At 36.0% G+C, this 20,334-nt stretch overlaps 3 protein-coding genes across 28 annotated transcripts in view; all 3 read right to left on the reverse strand.

The window, feature by feature from the left end:
* Positions 1 to 592: 592 nt before the first annotated feature.
* On the reverse strand, positions 593 to 2,663 carry LOC123037881 (myosin light chain kinase, smooth muscle-like). Its single transcript, XM_044460658.1, has 2 exons — positions 2,600 to 2,663; positions 593 to 1,358 (listed from the first exon to the last, which is right to left on the reverse strand). Exons 1-2 carry the CDS (start codon positions 2,661 to 2,663, stop codon positions 727 to 729), a joined length of 696 nt encoding a protein of 231 aa, XP_044316593.1. The 3' UTR covers positions 593 to 726.
* A 2,141-nt stretch (positions 2,664 to 4,804) lies between these two features.
* LOC123037882 (myosin light chain kinase, smooth muscle-like) lies at positions 4,805 to 7,299 on the reverse strand. Its single transcript, XM_044460659.1, has 2 exons — positions 7,236 to 7,299; positions 4,805 to 5,996 (listed from the first exon to the last, which is right to left on the reverse strand). Exons 1-2 carry the CDS (start codon positions 7,297 to 7,299, stop codon positions 5,365 to 5,367), a joined length of 696 nt encoding a protein of 231 aa, XP_044316594.1. The 3' UTR covers positions 4,805 to 5,364.
* Positions 7,300 to 9,443: 2,144 nt separating this feature from the next.
* The window catches only part of LOC108041199 (twitchin), a 63,865-nt gene continuing 52,974 nt past the window's right edge, over positions 9,444 to 20,334 (reverse strand). For 24 of the 26 annotated variants that reach the window (XM_044460713.1, XM_044460707.1, XM_044460711.1 and 21 more), the window contains 8 exons: positions 19,308 to 20,286; positions 18,908 to 19,249; positions 17,513 to 18,555; positions 16,840 to 16,896; positions 15,312 to 15,412; positions 15,135 to 15,258; positions 14,774 to 15,076; positions 9,444 to 10,635 (listed from right to left, as the gene is read on the reverse strand). In XM_044460713.1, the coding sequence (XP_044316648.1) occupies positions 10,004 to 10,635; positions 14,774 to 15,076; positions 15,135 to 15,258; positions 15,312 to 15,412; positions 16,840 to 16,896; positions 17,513 to 18,555; positions 18,908 to 19,249; positions 19,308 to 20,286 (3,581 nt within the window). In that variant the 3' untranslated portion in view covers positions 9,444 to 10,003. The remainder of the gene's footprint in view (positions 10,636 to 14,773; positions 15,077 to 15,134; positions 15,259 to 15,311; positions 15,413 to 16,839; positions 16,897 to 17,512; positions 18,556 to 18,907; positions 19,250 to 19,307; positions 20,287 to 20,334) is intronic. The other 2 variants (XM_044460715.1, XM_044460695.1) reach the window with 1 other exon arrangement.

The following is a 20,334-nucleotide window of genomic DNA, read 5'->3' on the forward strand; positions in this document are numbered from 1 at the left end:
TGTGGATCTACGCTTAATAAATCCGTGTTGACACGGAGAAATGATAAAAATAATATTAAAATGTACAATTTTTGTACGATTTTGATTTGATTGTGTTAAAAAACATCGATTCCCTCAAAACTGATTATATTCCAGCTCTCACGAGCTCCCATAACAGGAAACCCGTCTATTATCTAAATTAATTTGGCCAACAATTTGATTATAATTTTTATTTATAAAATATTACATTTATTTTTCTGTCAATTGCTGCCCGCATAGTTCACATTTGTCTTTATATTTTGTAAGTTATACAGAAGTCTTTTAGAGAATTAGAATTTTCAATTACTTGAGTGGCCATTGAGTTTAAGATGTTTTTTGAGGATGCCAGCAGTCACTCAAGCAGCGGAGGCCTCTTAATTTTCTATCCGAATCTGTGAGTTTATTGCCATTTATAAAAATGTGAGGGTAGTCAATTATATTGAAGTTAGCTTAGATATTATTTTCGATTAATAGTATTTCTACATGTTATGGGAGTGCACGTGAATCTGATATTCCAGGATTATGGTCGATATGGTTGAAATGCATAAACTTTACATATATTTTATTATGTGTATAGATGTTTGAATGATGAAATCGACTTTTTATGAGCAGTCTAATTTTAGCATACTCTTAACATATGTATATAATAAATATGCAGGCTTTTAATAGTTGGTTCGATACGTTGAATTATCTTCCTAATTTGGCTTATCAATCGGAGTTGTGGACGTTTATTGAGAATGCGCATATACTTTCGCCCTTTCTCGATACCGCCTTAGCCTGGTACTGGCCCACATCGTCCAAGTTACATTTTGAAACTGTAAAAGCGTATCGGCTGCCGTCCTTGGTAAATGAGTATCGTGAAAGAGTTTCGTCAATGGGCTTGCCATCCTTTACCCAAACCAAATTAAGGAGCTCAGAATCTACTTCGCATTCCAATATAGTACTCTCGCCTTCCACTACCGAAACTGATGTGGGGAATTTTACAAAGGCCGGGTGCTTGGGCTCATCTCCAGGCACTGTTACATTAATTGTGCAAGTACTGAACGATTCGCCTACATCATTGAAGGCTTCGCAAGTGTAGGTGCCGCCATCTTCGGGGAAAATCTCGGCGATTTGCAATCGATATATATTGGCCTCGTTGGTGTATTGGAAGTCCTTGCTTGGCTTTATCTCTTTGTTGTTGTGCAACCATACTACATCGAAATGTTCAGCTTCAATAATGCGACAGGCCAGAGTAACTGCATCGCCATCCTTAACAAATCTCGATTCCAGGTGACTAACTATTTTGGGCGCTTTGTCGCCGGCGATAACTTGTCGTTTGGTAGAGCTCTTATCCAGCGCTAAAATGATAAAAAAATATATTTAAACAAGAAAGGAAAGCTAACTTCGGGCGGAGCCGAAGTTGATATACCCTTGCAGAATACTCTGTAAATTATATTCTCCAAAATTATTCATATGATGCATTCTTAATACTCAAAAAAAAAAACCCAACTTCCTAACTTTAAAAACATCAAAGTTATGGCTTTTCCAATCGTTCAGTTATATGGCAGCTATAGGATATAGTCGCCGATCCTTATGAAATTTTGTAGGTCGGATTAATTGGCCAAATAAAAAACCCATAGAAAGTCCCAACTTCCTTACTTAACAAACAGCAGAGTTATGGCATTTCCGATCAATCAGTTATATGGCAGCTATAGGATATAGTCGGCCGATCCTTTTGAAATTTGGTAAGTCGGATTGATTGGCCAAATATAAAACCCATAGAAAGTCCCAACTTCCTAACTTAACAAACAGCAGAGTTATGGCATTTCCGATCAATCAGTTATATGACAGCTATAAGATATAGTCGGCCGATCCTTATGAAATTTGGTAAGTCGGATTGGTTGGTACGAAAAATGAATTTTTGTTACATTTTACTGTTAAAACAATTTTATATGATATTACTTTTTAAATTTTCAGTAAATATTTAAATGTAAGAAACAAAAACTAATGTAACATAACTGTAAATAAACTAGCTTTACAATAAACAAGTTTCTCAATGAAGTTATTTTTATAATTCAAATATTTTTCTAGAGAAAAATTACATGTTTTTCTGATTTTTATTTATGGAAAATAAATATATTTTTCTTACACTTGTTTCTTTTTTCTAAGACAATCTTATTCATTAACGATTAACAAATTACTCAATCCGAATAAGCTTTAAAAGGTATACAAGATTTTGGCAGTTTTGGCAAGATTTTGTTTCATTAAATTACTATCACTTAAAAAACAATTTTAATTACAGTGTCTGTTTTTAATACTAGGTGGTGTTTAAGCATGGAAATTGTAAAGTGTGTTTTTTTAGAGGTAACATATAGAACTTTAAGTTGGCATTACTTTTTATTTTGTTTAATTTTTATTTATTTTTATTTTATTTTCAAAATAATGGTTCTGTGCGGAATACGTATCGCGCACTACGTCCATTTTATCGTCGACAAAATCGTCCATCAGAGCAGTTAATTGGATTAACCATGGAACGTTTTTGCACCACGTTTACTTTTATTGATAATTTGCATCCCCAGAGACGCCGTACGGTGCGTACAGAAGAAGCTATTGCTACTGTAGAGCGTAGCATTGAGGAAGACCCGAATGAGTCCATCCGCCATCGAGCACAGGAATTGAATCTATGTCCATCCACTTTATGGAAGATTTTGCGGAAGGATCTTGGTTTGCGTGCTTACAAAATCCAACGTGCAAGAATTGAAGCCAAACGATCATCAAGCAAGGCGTAGAGTCGTCGTATAGGCCCAAAACGAGAGTTCCATTGTTCCCGAAACGCACTTCTGGTTGAATGGCTACGTCAACAATCAAAACTGCCGCATTTGTAGTGAAGCTAACCCTCAAGAGTATGTCAAAACACCGTTACATCCAGAAAAACTGAATGTTTTGTGCGCTTTATGGGCTGGTGGAATCATTGGTCCATCAGTCAATGGTGATCTGTATAGAGCCATGATTACAAACTTGTTCATTCCTGAATTGAACAGCCATGATTTACAGGAGCTGTACTTCCAACAAGACGGCGCAACATGTCACACAGCTCGTGCCACAATCGATTTACTGAAAGACACGTTTGGTGACCGCCTAATTTCACGTTTAGGACATGTGAATTGGCCTTCAAGATCTTGTGATTTAACACCACTAGACTATTTTCTGTGGGGCTATGTAAAAGTCATTGGTCTTTCCGATAAGCAACAAACGCTTGACCATTTGGAAGACAACATTTGCCGTGTTATTGCCGATGTACGGCCACAAATGTTGGAAAAAGTCATCGAAAATTGGACGTCCAGATTGGACTACATCCGAGCCAGCCGTGGCGGTCATATGCCAGAAATCATATTTAAAATGTAATGCCACAAGACTATCTTTCGAATAAAAAAAATGCATGTCATTCAAATCATCCTTCGTTGTTTTATTGAAATTTAATACCTCTAAAAAAAACACCTTTTATTATAGTTTAAACAGAAGTTAAACGGAGTTAGGAGACATTGCCGACCATATATATAGTATATATTCTGGATCGGAATAACTGGACGAGGCGGTATAGTTATGTCCGTTCGTTTTAACATCAATTGGTTTCTCAGTTTTAATTCGGGATATAACTTACCAAGTTTTCATTCGATTAGCATATGTATATGCTATATGTCTTATCACAGATCGTATGTTATAAGAACGACCCAAAAAATAGTACAAAATACGAAAGCCAGATATAATTAAGAAATAACAAATATACCACTACTTTTACTAGCCGAGAACAATTAGAGGCTATTTCAGAATATCAACCTGTGGGAATTTTGATTTTGGATTATACTCCATGCTTTTGTACCAAGCGCCTCTTAACAAACTATATAAAACGTCAAAAAAAGGGTAACATAAAAATGTTTTTTTTTTTTTTTTTCGTGGAGTTTCACGTCCTCCTTACTCGCCCAACCGCCCCTCGGTCGGTTGGGCGGGTAAGTGGGCCGTGGGACTCCGCACAAAAAAAAAAAAAAAAATATATATATTTATTCCGTATTGTGGACTCCAGACGGGAGACCCATACTCCAGAATTGGACGGACTAGCGAAATAAAGTTTTAGTCAAATAAGGAATTCATTTGACCACCTTTTAATAAATCCAAGCATTCCTCTGGCTTTATTAACCATGGACGAAATGTGATTAGAAAATTGTAGTTTAGGGTCCAAGAGAACGCCGAGATCGTTTACAAGAGTTATTCTATCCAAAGAGCTGCCACTTAATGTGTAAGTCGCGTATATCGGATTGACCCGATAAAAAGTCATCAGCTGGCACTTGGAACCGTTTAAATTTAGTAAATTATCTCTGGCTCCCTTGTGGGACACCGGAGGTAACACGGAGAATTTTAGAAATTGAATTTTTAAAAAGACCTTTTGTGACCTGCCATTCAGATAACTTGAGATCCATCTAAGAAGATCAACTGGAAAACTTAACAGGGCAAGTTTTTGAACTAGAAGTAAGTGATTTACAGAGTCAAATGCTTTACTAAAGTCAGTGTAAACTACTATTTAAGCCCTTTATAAAAAATGTAGTAAGCTCTAGAAGGTTTGTGATTGTGGATCTACGCTTAATAAATCCGTGTTGACACGGAGAAATGATAAAAATAATATTAAAATGTACAATTTTTGTACGATTTTGATTTGATTGTGTTAAAAAACATCGATTCCCTCAAAACTGATTATATTCCAGCTCTCACGAGCTCCCATAACAGGAAACCCGTCTATTATCTACATTAATTTGGCCAACAATTTGATTATAATTTTTATTTATAAAATATTACATTTATTTTTCTGTCAATTGCTGCCCGCATAGTTCACATTTGTCTTTATATTTTGTAAGTTATACAGAAGTCTTTTAGAGAATTAGAATTTTCAATTACTTGAGTGGCCATTGAGTTTAAGATGTTTTTTGAGGATGCCAGCAGTCACTCAAGCAGCGGAGGCCTCTTAATTTTCTATCCGAATCTGTGAGTTTATTGCCATTTATAAAAATGTGAGGGTAGTCAATTATATTGAAGTTAGCTTAGATATTATTTTCGATTAATAGTATTTCTACATGTTATGGGAGTGCACGTGAATCTGATATTCCAGGATTATGGTCGATATGGTTGAAATGCATAAACTTTACATATATTTATATACATAAACGCTTATGTGTGTGTATAGATGTTTGAATGATGAAATCGACTTTTTATGAGCAGTCTAATTTTAGCATACTCTTAACATATGTATATAATAAATATGCAGGCTTTTAATAGTTGGTTCGATACGTTGAATTATCTTCCTAATTTGGCTTATCAATCGGAGTTGTGGACGTTTATTGAGAATGCGCATATACTTTCGCCCTTTCTGGATACCGCCTTAGCCTGGTACTGGCCCACATCGTCCAAGTTACATTTTGAAACTGTAAAAGCGTATCGGCTGCCGTCCTTGGTAAATGAGTATCGTGAAAGAGTTTCGTCAATGGGCTTGCCATCCTTTACCCAAACCAAATTAAGGAGCTCAGAATCTACTTCGCATTCCAATATAGTACTCTCGCCTTCCACTACCGAAACTGATGTGGGGAATTTTACAAAGGCCGGGTGCTTGGGCTCATCTCCAGGCACTGTTACATTAATTGTGCAAGTACTGAACGATTCGCCTACATCATTGAAGGCTTCGCAAGTGTAGGTGCCGCCATCTTCGGGGAAAATCTCGGCGATTTGCAATCGATATATATTGGCCTCGTTGGTGTATTGGAAGTCCTTGCTTGGCTTTATCTCTTTGTTGTTGTGCAACCATACTACATCGAAATGTTCAGCTCCAATAATGCGACAGGCCAGAGTAACTGCATCGCCATCCTTAACAAATCTCGATTCCAGGTGACTAACTATTTTGGGCGCTTTGTCGCCGGCGATAACTTGTCGTTTGGTAGAGCTCTTATCCAGCGCTAAAATGATAAAAAAATATATTTAAACAAGAAAGGAAAGCTAACTTCGGGCGGAGCCGAAGTTGATATACCCTTGCAGAATACTCTGTAAATTATATTCTCCAAAATTATTCATATGATGCATTCTTAATACTCAAAAAAAAAACCCAACTTCCTAACTTTAAAAACATCAAAGTTATGGCTTTTCCAATCGTTCAGTTATATGGCAGCTATAGGATATAGTCGCCGATCCTTATGAAATTTTGTAGGTCGGATTAATTGGCCAAATAAAAAACCCATAGAAAGTCCCAACTTCCTTACTTAACAAACAGCAGAGTTATGGCATTTCCGATCAATCAGTTATATGGCAGCTATAGGATATAGTCGGCCGATCCTTTTGAAATTTGGTAAGTCGGATTGATTGGCCAAATATAAAACCCATAGAAAGTCCCAACTTCCTAACTTAACAAACAGCAGAGTTATGGCATTTCCGATCAATCAGTTATATGACAGCTATAAGATATAGTCGGCCGATCCTTATGAAATTTGGTAAGTCGGATTGGTTGGTACGAAAAATGAATTTTTGTTACATTTTACTGTTAAAACAATTTTATATGATATTACTTTTTAAATTTTCAGTAAATATTTAAATGTAAGAAACAAAAACTAATGTAACATAACTGTAAATAAACTAGCTTTACAATAAACAAGTTTCTCAATGAAGTTATTTTTATAATTCAAATATTTTTCTAGAGAAAAATTACATGTTTTTCTGATTTTTATTTATGGAAAATAAATATATTTTTCTTACACTTGTTTCTTTTTTCTAAGACAATCTTATTCATTAACGATTAACAAATTACTCAATCCGAATAAGCTTTAAAAGGTATACAAGATTTTGGCAGTTTTGGCAAGATTTTGTTTCATTAAATTACTATCACTTAAAAAACAATTTTAATTACAGTGTCTGTTTTTAATACTAGGTGGAGTTTAAGCATGGAAATTGTAAAGTGTGTTTTTTAGAGGTAACATATAGAACTTTAAGTTGGCATTACTTTTTATTTTGTTTAATTTTTATTTATTTTTATTTTATTTTCAAAATAATGGTTCTGTGCGGAATACGTATCGCGCACTACGTCCATTTTATCGTCGACAAAATCGTCCATCAGAGCAGTTAATTGGATTAACCATGGAACGTTTTTGCACCACGTTTACTTTTATTGATAATTTGCATCCCCAGAGACGCCGTACGGTGCGTACAGAAGAAGCTATTGCTACTGTAGAGCGTAGCATTGAGGAAGACCCGAATGAGTCCATCCGCCATCGAGCACAGGAATTGAATCTATGTCCATCCACTTTATGGAAGATTTTGCGGAAGGATCTTGGTTTGCGTGCTTACAAAATCCAACGTGCAAGAATTGAAGCCAAACGATCATCAAGCAAGGCGTAGAGTCGTCGTATAGGCCCAAAACGAGAGTTCCATTGTTCCCGAAACGCACTTCTGGTTGAATGGCTACGTCAACAATCAAAACTGCCGCATTTGTAGTGAAGCTAACCCTCAAGAGTATGTCAAAACACCGTTACATCCAGAAAAACTGAATGTTTTGTGCGCTTTATGGGCTGGTGGAATCATTGGTCCATCAGTCAATGGTGATCTGTATAGAGCCATGATTACAAACTTGTTCATTCCTGAATTGAACAGCCATGATTTACAGGAGCTGTACTTCCAACAAGACGGCGCAACATGTCACACAGCTCGTGCCACAATCGATTTACTGAAAGACACGTTTGGTGACCGCCTAATTTCACGTTTAGGACATGTGAATTGGCCTTCAAGATCTTGTGATTTAACACCACTAGACTATTTTCTGTGGGGCTATGTAAAAGTCATTGGTCTTTCCGATAAGCAACAAACGCTTGACCATTTGGAAGACAACATTTGCCGTGTTATTGCCGATGTACGGCCACAAATGTTGGAAAAAGTCATCGAAAATTGGACGTCCAGATTGGACTACATCCGAGCCAGCCGTGGCGGTCATATGCCAGAAATCATATTTAAAATGTAATGCCACAAGACTATCTTTCGAATAAAAAAAATGCATGTCATTCGAATAATCCTTCGTTGTTTTATTGAAATTTAATACCTCTAAAAAAAACACCTTTTATTATAGTTTAAACAGAAGTTAAACGGAGTTAGGAGACATTGCCGACCATATATATAGTATATATTCTGGATCGGAATAACTGGACGAGGCGGTATAGTTATGTCCGTTCGTTTTAACATCAATTGGTTTCTCAGTTTTAATTCGGGATATAACTTACCAAGTTTTCATTCGATTAGCATATGTATATGCTATATGTCTTATCACAGATCGTATGTTATAAGAACGACCCAAAAAATAGTACAAAATACGAAAGCCAGATATAATTAAGAAATAACAAATATACCACTACTTTTACTAGCCGAGAACAATTAGAGGCTATTTCAGAATATCAACCTGTGGGAATTTTGATTTTGGATTATACTCCATGCTTTTGTACCAAGCGCCTCTTAACAAACTATATAAAACGTCAAAAAAAGGGTAACATAAAAATGTTGTTTTTTTTTTTTTTCGTGGAGTTTCACGTCCTCCTTACTCGCCCAACCGCCCCTCGGTCGGTTGGGCGGGTAAATGGGCCGTGGGACTCCGCACAAAAATAAAAAAAAAATATATATATATATTTATTCCGTATTGTGGACTCCAGACGGGAGACCCATACTCCAGAATTGGACGGACTAGCGAAATAAAGTTTTAGTCAAATAAGGAATTCATTTGACCACCTTTTAATAAATCCAAGCATTCCTCTGGCTTTATTAACCATGGACGAAATGTGATTAGAAAATTGTAGTTTAGGGTCCAAGAGAACGCCGAGATCGTTTACAAGAGTTATTCTATCCAAAGAGCTGCCACTTAATGTGTAAGTCGCGTATATCGGATTGACCCGATAAAAAGTCATCAGCTGGCACTTGGAACCGTTTAAATTTAGTAAATTATCTCTGGCTCCCTTGTGGGACACCGGAGGTAACACGGAGAATTTTAGAAATTGAATTTTTAAAAAGACCTTTTGTGACCTGCCATTCAGATAACTTGAGATCCATCTAAGAAGATCAACTGGAAAACTTAACAGGGCAAGTTTTTGAACTAGAAGTAAGTGATTTACAGAGTCAAATGCTTTACTAAAGTCAGTGTAAACTACTATTTAAGCCCTTTATAAAAAATGTAGTAAGCTCTAGAAGGTTTGTGATTGTGGATCTACGCTTAATAAATCCGTGTTGACACGGAGAAATGATAAAAATAATATGAAAATGTACAATTTTTGTACGATTTTGATTTGATTGTGTTAAAAAACATCGATTCCCTCAAAACTGATTATATTCCAGCTCTCACGAGCTCCCATAACAGGAAACCCGTCTATTATCTAAATTAATTTGGCCAACAATTTGATTATAATTTTTATTTATAAAATATTACATTTATTTTTCTGTCAATTGCTGCCCGCATAGTTCACATTTGTCTTTATATTTTGTAAGTTATACAGAAGTCTTTTAGAGAATTAGAATTTTCAATTACTTGAGTGGCCATTGAGTTTAAGATGTTTTTTGAGGATGCCAGCAGTCACTCAAGCAGCGGAGGCCTCTTAATTTTCTATCCGAATCTGTGAGTTTATTGCCATTTATAAAAATGTGAGGGTAGTCAATTATATTGAAGTTAGCTTAGATATTATTTTCGATTAATAGTATTTCTACATGTTATGGGAGTGCACGTGAATCTGATATTCCAGGATTATGGTCGATATGGTTGAAATGCATAAACTTTACATATATTTATATACATAAACGCTTATGTGTGTGTATAGATGTTTGAATGATGAAATCGACTTTTTATGAGCAGTCTAATTTTAGCATACTCTTAACATATGTATATAATAAATATGCAGGCTTTTAATAGTTGGTTCGATACGTTGAATTATCTTCCTAATTTGGCTTATCAATCGGAGTTGTGGACGTTTATTGAGAATGCGCATATACTTTCGCCCTTTCTGGATACCGCCTTAGCCTGGTACTGGCCCACATCGTCCAAGTTACATTTTGAAACTGTAAAAGCGTATCGGCTGCCGTCCTTGGTAAATGAGTATCGTGAAAGAGTTTCGTCAATGGGCTTGCCATCCTTTACCCAAACCAAATTAAGGAGCTCAGAATCTACTTCGCATTCCAATATAGTACTCTCGCCTTCCACTACCGAAACTGATGTGGGGAATTTTACAAAGGCCGGGTGCTTGGGCTCATCTCCAGGCACTGTTACATTAATTGTGCAAGTACTGAACGATTCGCCTACATCATTGAAGGCTTCGCAAGTGTAGGTGCCGCCATCTTCGGGGAAAATCTCGGCGATTTGCAATCGATATATATTGGCCTCGTTGGTGTATTGGAAGTCCTTGCTTGGCTTTATCTCTTTGTTGTTGTGCAACCATACTACATCGAAATGTTCAGCTCCAATAATGCGACAGGCCAGAGTAACTGCATCGCCATCCTTAACAAATCTCGATTCCAGGTGACTAACTATTTTGGGCGCTTTGTCGCCGGCGATAACTTGTCGTTTGGTAGAGCTCTTATCCAGCGCTAAAATGATAAAAAAAATATATTTAAACAAGAAAGGAAAGCTAACTTCGGGCGGAGCCGAAGTTGATATACCCTTGCAGAATACTCTGTAAAGTATATTCTCCAAAATTATTCATATGATGCATTCTTAATACTCAAAAAAAAAACCCAACTTCCTAACTTTAAAAACATCAAAGTTATGGCTTTTCCAATCGTTCAGTTATATGGCAGCTATAGGATATAGTCGCCGATCCTTATGAAATTTTGTAGGTCGGATTAATTGGCCAAATAAAAAACCCATAGAAAGTCCCAACTTCCTTACTTAACAAACAGCAGAGTTATGGCATTTCCGATCAATCAGTTATATGGCAGCTATAGGATATAGTCGGCCGATCCTTTTGAAATTTGGTAAGTCGGATTGATTGGCCAAATATAAAACCCATAGAAAGTCCCAACTTCCTAACTTAACAAACAGCAGAGTTATGGCATTTCCGATCAATCAGTTATATGACAGCTATAAGATATAGTCGGCCGATCCTTATGAAATTTGGTAAGTCGGATTGGTTGGTACGAAAAATGAATTTTTGTTACATTTTACTGTTAAAACAATTTTATATGATATTACTTTTTAAATTTTCAGTAAATATTTAAATGTAAGAAACAAAAACTAATGTAACATAACTGTAAATAAACTAGCTTTACAATAAACAAGTTTCTCAATGAAGTTATTTTTATAATTCAAATATTTTTCTAGAGAAAAATTACATGTTTTTCTGATTTTTATTTATGGAAAATAAATATATTTTTCTTACACTTGTTTCTTTTTTCTAAGACAATCTTATTCATTAACGATTAACAAATTACTCAATCCGAATAAGCTTTAAAAGGTATACAAGATTTTGGCAGTTTTGGCAAGATTTTGTTTCATTAAATTACTATCACTTAAAAAACAATTTTAATTACAGTGTCTGTTTTTAATACTAGGTGGTGTTTAAGCATGGAAATTGTAAAGTGTGTTTTTTTAGAGGTAACATATAGAACTTTAAGTTGGCATTACTTTTTATTTTGTTTAATTTTTATTTATTTTTATTTTATTTTCAAAATAATGGTTCTGTGCGGAATACGTATCGCGCACTACGTCCATTTTATCGTCGACAAAATCGTCCATCAGAGCAGTTAATTGGATTAACCATGGAACGTTTTTGCACCACGTTTACTTTTATTGATAATTTGCATCCCCAGAGACGCCGTACGGTGCGTACAGAAGAAGCTATTGCTACTGTAGAGCGTAGCATTGAGGAAGACCCGAATGAGTCCATCCGCCATCGAGCACAGAAATTGAATCTATGTCCATCCACTTTATGGAAGATTTTGCGGAAGGATCTTGGTTTGCGTGCTTACAAAATCCAACGTGCAAGAATTGAAGCCAAACGATCATCAAGCAAGGCGTAGAGTCGTCGTATAGGCCCAAAACGAGAGTTCCATTGTTCCCGAAACGCACTTCTGGTTGAATGGCTACGTCAATAATCAAAACTGCCGCATTTGTAGTGAAGCTAACCCTCAAGAGTATGTCAAAACACCGTTACATCCAGAAAAACTGAATGTTTTGTGCGCTTTATGGGCTGGTGGAATCATTGGTCCATCAGTCAATGGTGATCTGTATAGAGCCATGATTACAAACTTGTTCATTCCTGAATTGAACAGCCATGATTTACAGGAGCTGTACTTCCAACAAGACGGCGCAACATGTCACACAGCTCGTGCCACAATCGATTTACTGAAAGACACGTTTGGTGACCGCCTAATTTCACGTTTAGGACATGTGAATTGGCCTTCAAGATCTTGTGATTTAACACCACTAGACTATTTTCTGTGGGGCTATGTAAAAGTCATTGGTCTTTCCGATAAGCAACAAACGCTTGACCATTTGGAAGACAACATTTGCCGTGTTATTGCCGATGTACGGCCACAAATGTTGGAAAAAGTCATCGAAAATTGGACGTCCAGATTGGACTACATCCGAGCCAGCCGTGGCGGTCATATGCCAGAAATCATATTTAAAATGTAATGCCACAAGACTATCTTTCGAATAAAAAAAATGCATGTCATTCGAATAATCCTTCGTTGTTTTATTGAAATTTAATACCTCTAAAAAAAACACCTTTTATTATAGTTTAAACAGAAGTTAAACGGAGTTAGGAGACATTGCCGACCATATATATAGTATATATTCTGGATCGGAATAACTGGACGAGGCGGTATAGTTATGTCCGTTCGTTTTAACATCAATTGGTTTCTCAGTTTTAATTCGGGATATAACTTACCAAGTTTTCATTCGATTAGCATATGTATATGCTATATGTCTTATCACAGATCGTATGTTATAAGAACGACCCAAAAAATAGTACAAAATACGAAAGCCAGATATAATTAAGAAATAACAAATATACCACTACTTTTACTAGCCGAGAACAATTAGAGGCTATTTCAGAATATCAACCTGTGGGAATTTTGATTTTGGATTATACTCCATGCTTTTGTACCAAGCGCCTCTTAACAAACTATATAAAACGTCAAAAAAAGGGTAACATAAAAATGTTGTTTTTTTTTTTTTTCGTGGAGTTTCACGTCCTCCTTACTCGCCCAACCGCCCCTCGGTCGGTTGGGCGGGTAAGTGGGCCGTGGGACTCCGCACAAAAATAAAAAAAAAAATATATATATATTTATTCCGTATTGTGGACTCCAGACGGGAGACCCATACTCCAGAATTGGACGGACTAGCGAAATAAAGTTTTAGTCAAATAAGGAATTCATTTGACCACCTTTTAATAAATCCAAGCATTCCTCTGGCTTTATTAACCATGGACGAAATGTGATTAGAAAATTGTAGTTTAGGGTCCAAGAGAACAAACAGCAGAGTTATGGCATTTCCGATCAATCAGTTATATGGCAGCTATAGGATATAGTCGGCCGATCCTTTTGAAATTTGGTAAGTCGGATTGATTGGCCAAATATAAAACCCATAGAAAGTCCCAACTTCCTAACTTAACAAACAGCAGAGTTATGGCATTTCCGATCAATCAGTTATATGACAGCTATAAGATATAGTCGGCCGATCCTTATGAAATTTGGTAAGTCGGATTGGTTGGCCAAATATAAAACCCATAGAAAATCCCAACTTCCTAACTTTACAAACACCAAAGTTATGGCATTTCCGATCGTTCAGTTATATGGCAGCTATAGGATATAGTCGGCCGATCCCGGCCATTCCGACTTATATACTGCGTGCAAAGGAAAGAAGGGTGTGTGCAAAGTTTCAATTCGATATCTTTAAAACTGAGAGACTAGTTCGCGTAGAAACAGACAGACGGACAGACAGACGGACAGACAGACGGACAGACAGACGGACAGACAGACGGACAGACAGACGGACAGACAGACGGACAGACAGACGGACAGACAGACGGACAGACAGACGGACAGACGGACAGACGGACATGGCTATATCAACTCAGGAGGTGGTCCTGATCAAGAATATATATACTTTATAGGGTCGGAGATGTCTCCTTCACTGCGTTGCACACTTTTGACCAAAATTATAATACCCTCTGCAAGGGTATAAAAATAAATATAATGAATAGTGCGACGCTTTACACAGTTTTGTCTTAACTTTTCTTTATGAGTGGTTATGTTCTTCTTTTTCACACGTTATAATCCTGTTTTTTTTAAGTTAAATTTTATGCCATACCTTTCTCTGTACCAATAAAGTAAGTCTTAATAAAATCACTCCAATAACATTCGAAGATTTTTTAATGTTGCTGTTGGATTCTAGTGAATCATAAGAATCTGTTTTACTTGTTAAATATGTCAGTTTTGATTAACTCAAAAATTACTGATTGTACCCAACGAATCTTGGGGTAGGCCTACTTTAACTGTTTCGTTTGGAAACGTTTGTACAAAAATTTAATTTTAGCGTATATAAACAAAATATGTATATTGTTTTTCTAGTTACTCAATTAGATTATAACTATTGACAGTAGTCATGTTTAGTAATTCAGTAATGCCAACGATTTGCACATATTTTAGATGTTGATTGAATTAATTACCATCTCTAAATAGTCAGGATAAAAACAAAATATTTTAAAGAAAATCTACTTACGCTTGATTGTCAGCTTGCATTTAGTTTCCACAGCACAGATAGAATTTGTGGCTGTACAAGTAAACACTCCCTCGTCTTCCGGAAAAACTTCGTTGATGGTTAAAGTTGCAATACCGTTTTTATACTTTAAGTCCATAATATCGGAAGATGATATAGACTTTCCATTCTTTGACCAAGTAATTTGAGGCTCTGGGTCGCCTTTTACATGGCAGGTAAGTATTAACTGCTCGCCATCACGAATAGCTAGATCGTGAAGGGGCTTTGTAAAGTCCGGCTTGCACATTAATGAATCATCAGGCGGCACTATTTTTATTGAAGTGTAATTTGTTATAAAGGCTATTTATGAAAAATAAATACGTACGTATAAGTTCTTTAGTTGCACTTCGTGATCTAGATGGGCTTCCAGGAGCCTGTAAACTGTTAGAAGCATACTTCTTTTTGCTTGAAATGCTATTCTGCGTGCTTGAAGAACTTGTCTTGTCGGACTATAATTGACCAATAAATATGAGGTGACATAACTTTATCTTTGAGTACTTGCCTTAGACTCCGATGTGCTCTGAATTGAAGTTGAGGTGACCTGGCGGGATGTTACTATAGGCGGAGGAGCTGGCTTAATTGGCTGCTCTATGTATTTCCTATCTGTTTTGGAAAATATAATACATTTACAATACATTTATTGTTGTTGATCATGCATGAAATATATTATTGTGTCATTCCACGTGGAACGAGACTCAAAACATAGGGTCATCTGTCAATTTAAAATAAATGATTTCAATGAAAAGCCAAAAACAAAAACCCCTTATTCGCCATCTAGTCAAAATGTTACGCTGTTTATTGGTTATGTCGTTCCAATTTTTGAAACACCTCCAAATGAACTTAGTTGAAAAGAAATGTGTTAGTGGTACAAACTTACCCAATGACTATTAATCTTATCTTTTAAGATCTTTTTTTTTCTAAACATATTCTCTTTGTCACTTTTTTTTTTCGGTTAAACTAAACTAAACTTTAAATATTTGTACTCCAAAAATTATTTTTAGCTTCGACCCATATAAATTGAATATTTTTATCTGCCCCTAACATTTTTTTTTAATATTGATTTGTTTAAATTTCTATGGGCTTAATCAACTTCTGACACTAATTTGCGAAATTAAATCAAAAATATTTGAACATTGAAATTAAAAAAGCAACGTAGATGTCGAGTTTTGTTACAGTCGCATCTAATCAAAATTGAGAACACATATTATTTTTATTTCTATCTGTAGTTAATTTTGACGAGGGTTAAACAAGTTTTTGTTAAGAATCTTACACATTACATTGTTCTGGTGTTTTTTTTGCGAAAGAAGACCTTTACTTTTGCGTCACGTTTTTCGTGGAAGAACTTTTAAGAAATACGTGTACATTTGTCTTTATTGGGATTCATTCATACTTGACTTACACAAACGGAATTATAGTTACGAGTAATTTGATTTGAGGGAACTATGTATTAGCATTTAAAATCGAGCGGGAGTGTTTTTTTTTAACAATGGTTTACCACTAGTTAGTTATTTTAATAATGAAAGAAAGGCGTAAAAACATTAGCTGGGTCTTACTTGTCAATTGATAAGTAGATAAGTAGTGTTCTATTGCAAAATTAAATATAAATGGTAAGTTCGTGTTCGATTTCAATAAAACAAACAAATTCGATTCAACAGCTTAGTAAGCCATGTTATCGTTATTTCTGGGTCTTGTAGCTGAACATCTGATGAGTAGATTTTCTTGTTGTTTGGGACATAGTCGTCTAGATATCAAATTGAATTTTTTTTATCTTTGTTATGCGCAGTCGATTTTTAAAAGTCTGTTCGCCCGATTTCAAATACAAAAGAATTTTAACGCTCTGCTTGGTTTTTATTATTGCAAAATTTGAGAAAAAAAAGTGTGGGAAACGTCTAAAATCCAACTAGAACGCTATTTCTTGTTTTTTTCCTTAAAAATAATGGTTTTAATATAAAATCGTGTTCAATTTAAATATTAGAAGCATGCTAAAGGAAAATATTTATTTTTGTTTGTTTCACTTTGATATCATTTACCTCCTGAGTAAAGGAAATTGTGGGCAAGTTGAGCCTGCTCAGGCGTAACCCATTCTCCTGGGAAAAATTGAATTTAAAAATGTAGTATAGCAAATGGTAAGCACGTATTAAAATAAGACCATATTAACACAATATATTTAAATAATATGTTACGCTTCAAAATAACATAAGGTATTCTAAGCCTTCTCATGCCCAAATTATTGCGTGTAAATCAATAAAGTTTACATTTAAAGAAGATGTATGTAACGATCTATTAACTTTCATGTCTATCATAACTGTGGTATTCGTTAAAAACGCTAAAAAAATGTATAATTAGTTAACAAAATTTCAAATACTTTTCATATATTTATATATTATTTTAAATAAAATTGGTACCAATGATGAAACTATACCGTCTAATATCTACCATTTAAATCAGAACGATTTAACAACAAATTCAATACGATTTAGCTAGGCCCTTAAAAAAAGTATTATTCTATGAATATAAGAGTAAAAGTAAAATAAAATAAGAATATTTATACGGGTAATAATATTGGGCATGACGGGCTGTAATAAAAAATGGACTGAAAGCAGACAATTAATTTAATCTTTAATAAATAAGTAGATCATATGAGTATCCTGCTTTAAATAAAATAGTATTTTTGTGATCTTTAAAAATTTGTTTTTAGCTTACCTTCAACAATCACGACACATTCGGTTTCGTCTGTTCCATGACAGTTTGTCGCCTTGCAGCTGTATTTTCCTGAATCAGATGGCTTGCAGTCAATAATTTCCATGGTGACAACTCCATCAGAGTGGGTCATCGCATACTCGTATTTGCTAAGCTCCCGGCCATCCTTATGCCACTTAACAGTTGGAACTGGCTTGCCACTTAAACAACAAAGCAGTTTGCATGTGTCGCGGGCCTGCATGACGCGTGGCCGCAAAAGGAATGTGAAACTGGGCGCCGTCTCTGACTCTTCCTGCCAGAACGTGTACGGCAAAGGTTCACGTCTGCGAACCGGAGTTGATTCCGTCCGATACCTGGGCTGCTCTTTTGGTAACGGCTGAACATTCAGGAAGACGACTTCTTCTCTAGAGCCGTAGTGATTTTCAGCACGAATAATATATTCTCCTCGGTCGTCTAACTTTACTCGGTTAATGATGAAGTAGTAGTCATCACCAGTATATCGTTTCATGAACTTGACACTCTGTCGCAACTCAGTATTACTATGTGACCAGGTTAGGGTAGGAGTAGCAATTGCAATGCAACGACAGTAGAACTTTACGCTTTGACCCTCATAGCAAAATTGGGACGATGGTCGAATCACAAAGCGCGGGGCTGCTTGACGCCGATCGAAAACGGCATCGTGAATCTTATATTTCTCCATTAGCAACTTTCGCAGAGACGAGTATTCCGATAAACGTCCGATTGGTAACAGATACCTCTCGAAGTCTTCATATTTCTTTCTTAATTTCTCACGGTAGGCCAGATAGCGATTACGATTAATTGCTTGTGTCATTCCCCTGTGATCTCCAGTGAGCCAAGGATGTAGGAGACATTCGTGTGCAGTCATACGCTTTTCTTTGTTTGCCACAAGTAATTTCCTAATAAAGTCTTTGCCTTCTTCAGATATGTACTTGAATGATTCCACATCGAAATCCCAATCGCAGGCCTTAACGTTCTTCAGTGTTTGTACATCATTATCACCAGCGAATGGTGATAAGCCGCTTAGCCTAAAACAAAGGAGCATTTTTAATTTAAATATCGTTTGGAGCTGGTAAAAAATAATCAAATTACAGAAGATGTAAAAAACTAATTAAAAAAAAAGGGATTTGAACGAAAATAAATCGTTATTGAAAAATTGTGTGATATTAAAATTGAAAATTATTTGTTCTTAATATTAAAAATATTAATTCTACAATCGAGAAGAGACCTACCAACAAAATCATGCACAAATTAACCATTTTAGTTCGATTCGACTATTTTTTATCTCATCAAACTCCTTACGTTGAAAATACTCAAGTTCGAGATCGTTAAGAAAGTTTTTTCTAAGTGAAGTAAAAGTTGATAGTTTAATGAACTTACAGGACATAAGACAGTACTCCAGTAGCCCACATATCAGTATAGAAACCCACAGGTTCCCTGTTAACAATTTCCGGTGCAGCAAACTCAGCTGTGCCAGTTGTAATCTTAACAACTTCATTTGGATCCAGCCGTGTCGCTAAGCCAAAGTCGATTAGCTTAACATTTGTGCTTGAACGAGTTTGACACATAATATTCTCAGGCTTTATATCCAAGTGAATAATATTCTTTTCGTGCATATGTTTGATGCCCTCGCAAATTTGTCTCATATAGTTTATAACTTCAGCTTCCGTCATCACGTAGCCTTCGGCAGTAATGCGTTCAAATAGTTCGCCGCCCGATAAGCTATGAGAAGAAAACATAAATTTATAAAAAATATATTTAAGTGATGATTTTCGCTTACAATTCAAGTATTAGGACCATTTCATCATCGTCCTCGAAAGCATCGTGCAAGTTAATGAGCTTTTGATGGTGCAGCTGATTCATTATGTCTATTTCTCGGCGAATAAGGTCTTTCTCGACTGAATGTGAAACCGGAATAAATTTAGCGGCAAAAATATTGCCAGTGCTTCGCTCACGACAGCGATGCACCACTCCAAAGGCACCGGTACCGATTTCTTCGAGAATATCATATTTGTCGTAGACACTTTGTTGAGATATTTCAACGGGTTGCGGAACGAACTTTGAGTAAATGTCAAACACATACGAATCGTAGTCTTTAATGGGGCCATCTGCTTTGCCGCGAATCTTTTTGCCATTTGCATCCAGTTCCCATTTACGTTCCGTTGGTTTCTTTTTAATAGACTCTTTGGTCTTGATTAGAGTACTAGTGTCAGAAGGTTCAGAGCGTCCATATACATTATCAGCAAATATACGAAAATCATACTCTTTTCCTGAAGTCAAACCACTGACCGCCATAGAAGTAAAACGAGTATTTCCAACACGTATCCATGAAGATAATGGGTGCTCACGACGCTCTACGTAATAATTTGTTATATCACTGCCTCCGTCCCAGACCGGTGCTTTCCAACTAAGAGACAACGAATCACTACCAATACTTTCAATTAAGGGGAATCGGGGTGGATCTGGACGATCACTAATTTGCACTTGTATTATTGCTGTGTCCGAACCCAGTTCATTCTCAGCTGTAATTCTATAAGGTCCGGAGTCCAAACGGGATCCATCGCGAATTATAAGAACAGCATGTCTCTCCTTGACCTCCACATTGTAGTGACCACCGGATTCGATATTCTCACCTTCTCTAACCCAGTGAATACGTGGTTTTGGGAAGCCAGTGAAGGGTATTTTGATTACAACATTTTCTCCCTTATCAAAGTAGGCCGTATCTCTAAATCTTGGTGGAACATTTAATTTTGGAGCAGCTATGTCAAAAAAAATTGTAAATATAAATTAATAAACAAAAAATATAA

This window comes from Drosophila rhopaloa, unplaced genomic scaffold, assembly GCF_018152115.1.
Source record: "Drosophila rhopaloa isolate 14029-0021.01 unplaced genomic scaffold, ASM1815211v1 contig_203, whole genome shotgun sequence".
NCBI classification, from domain to species: domain Eukaryota; kingdom Metazoa; phylum Arthropoda; class Insecta; order Diptera; family Drosophilidae; genus Drosophila; species Drosophila rhopaloa.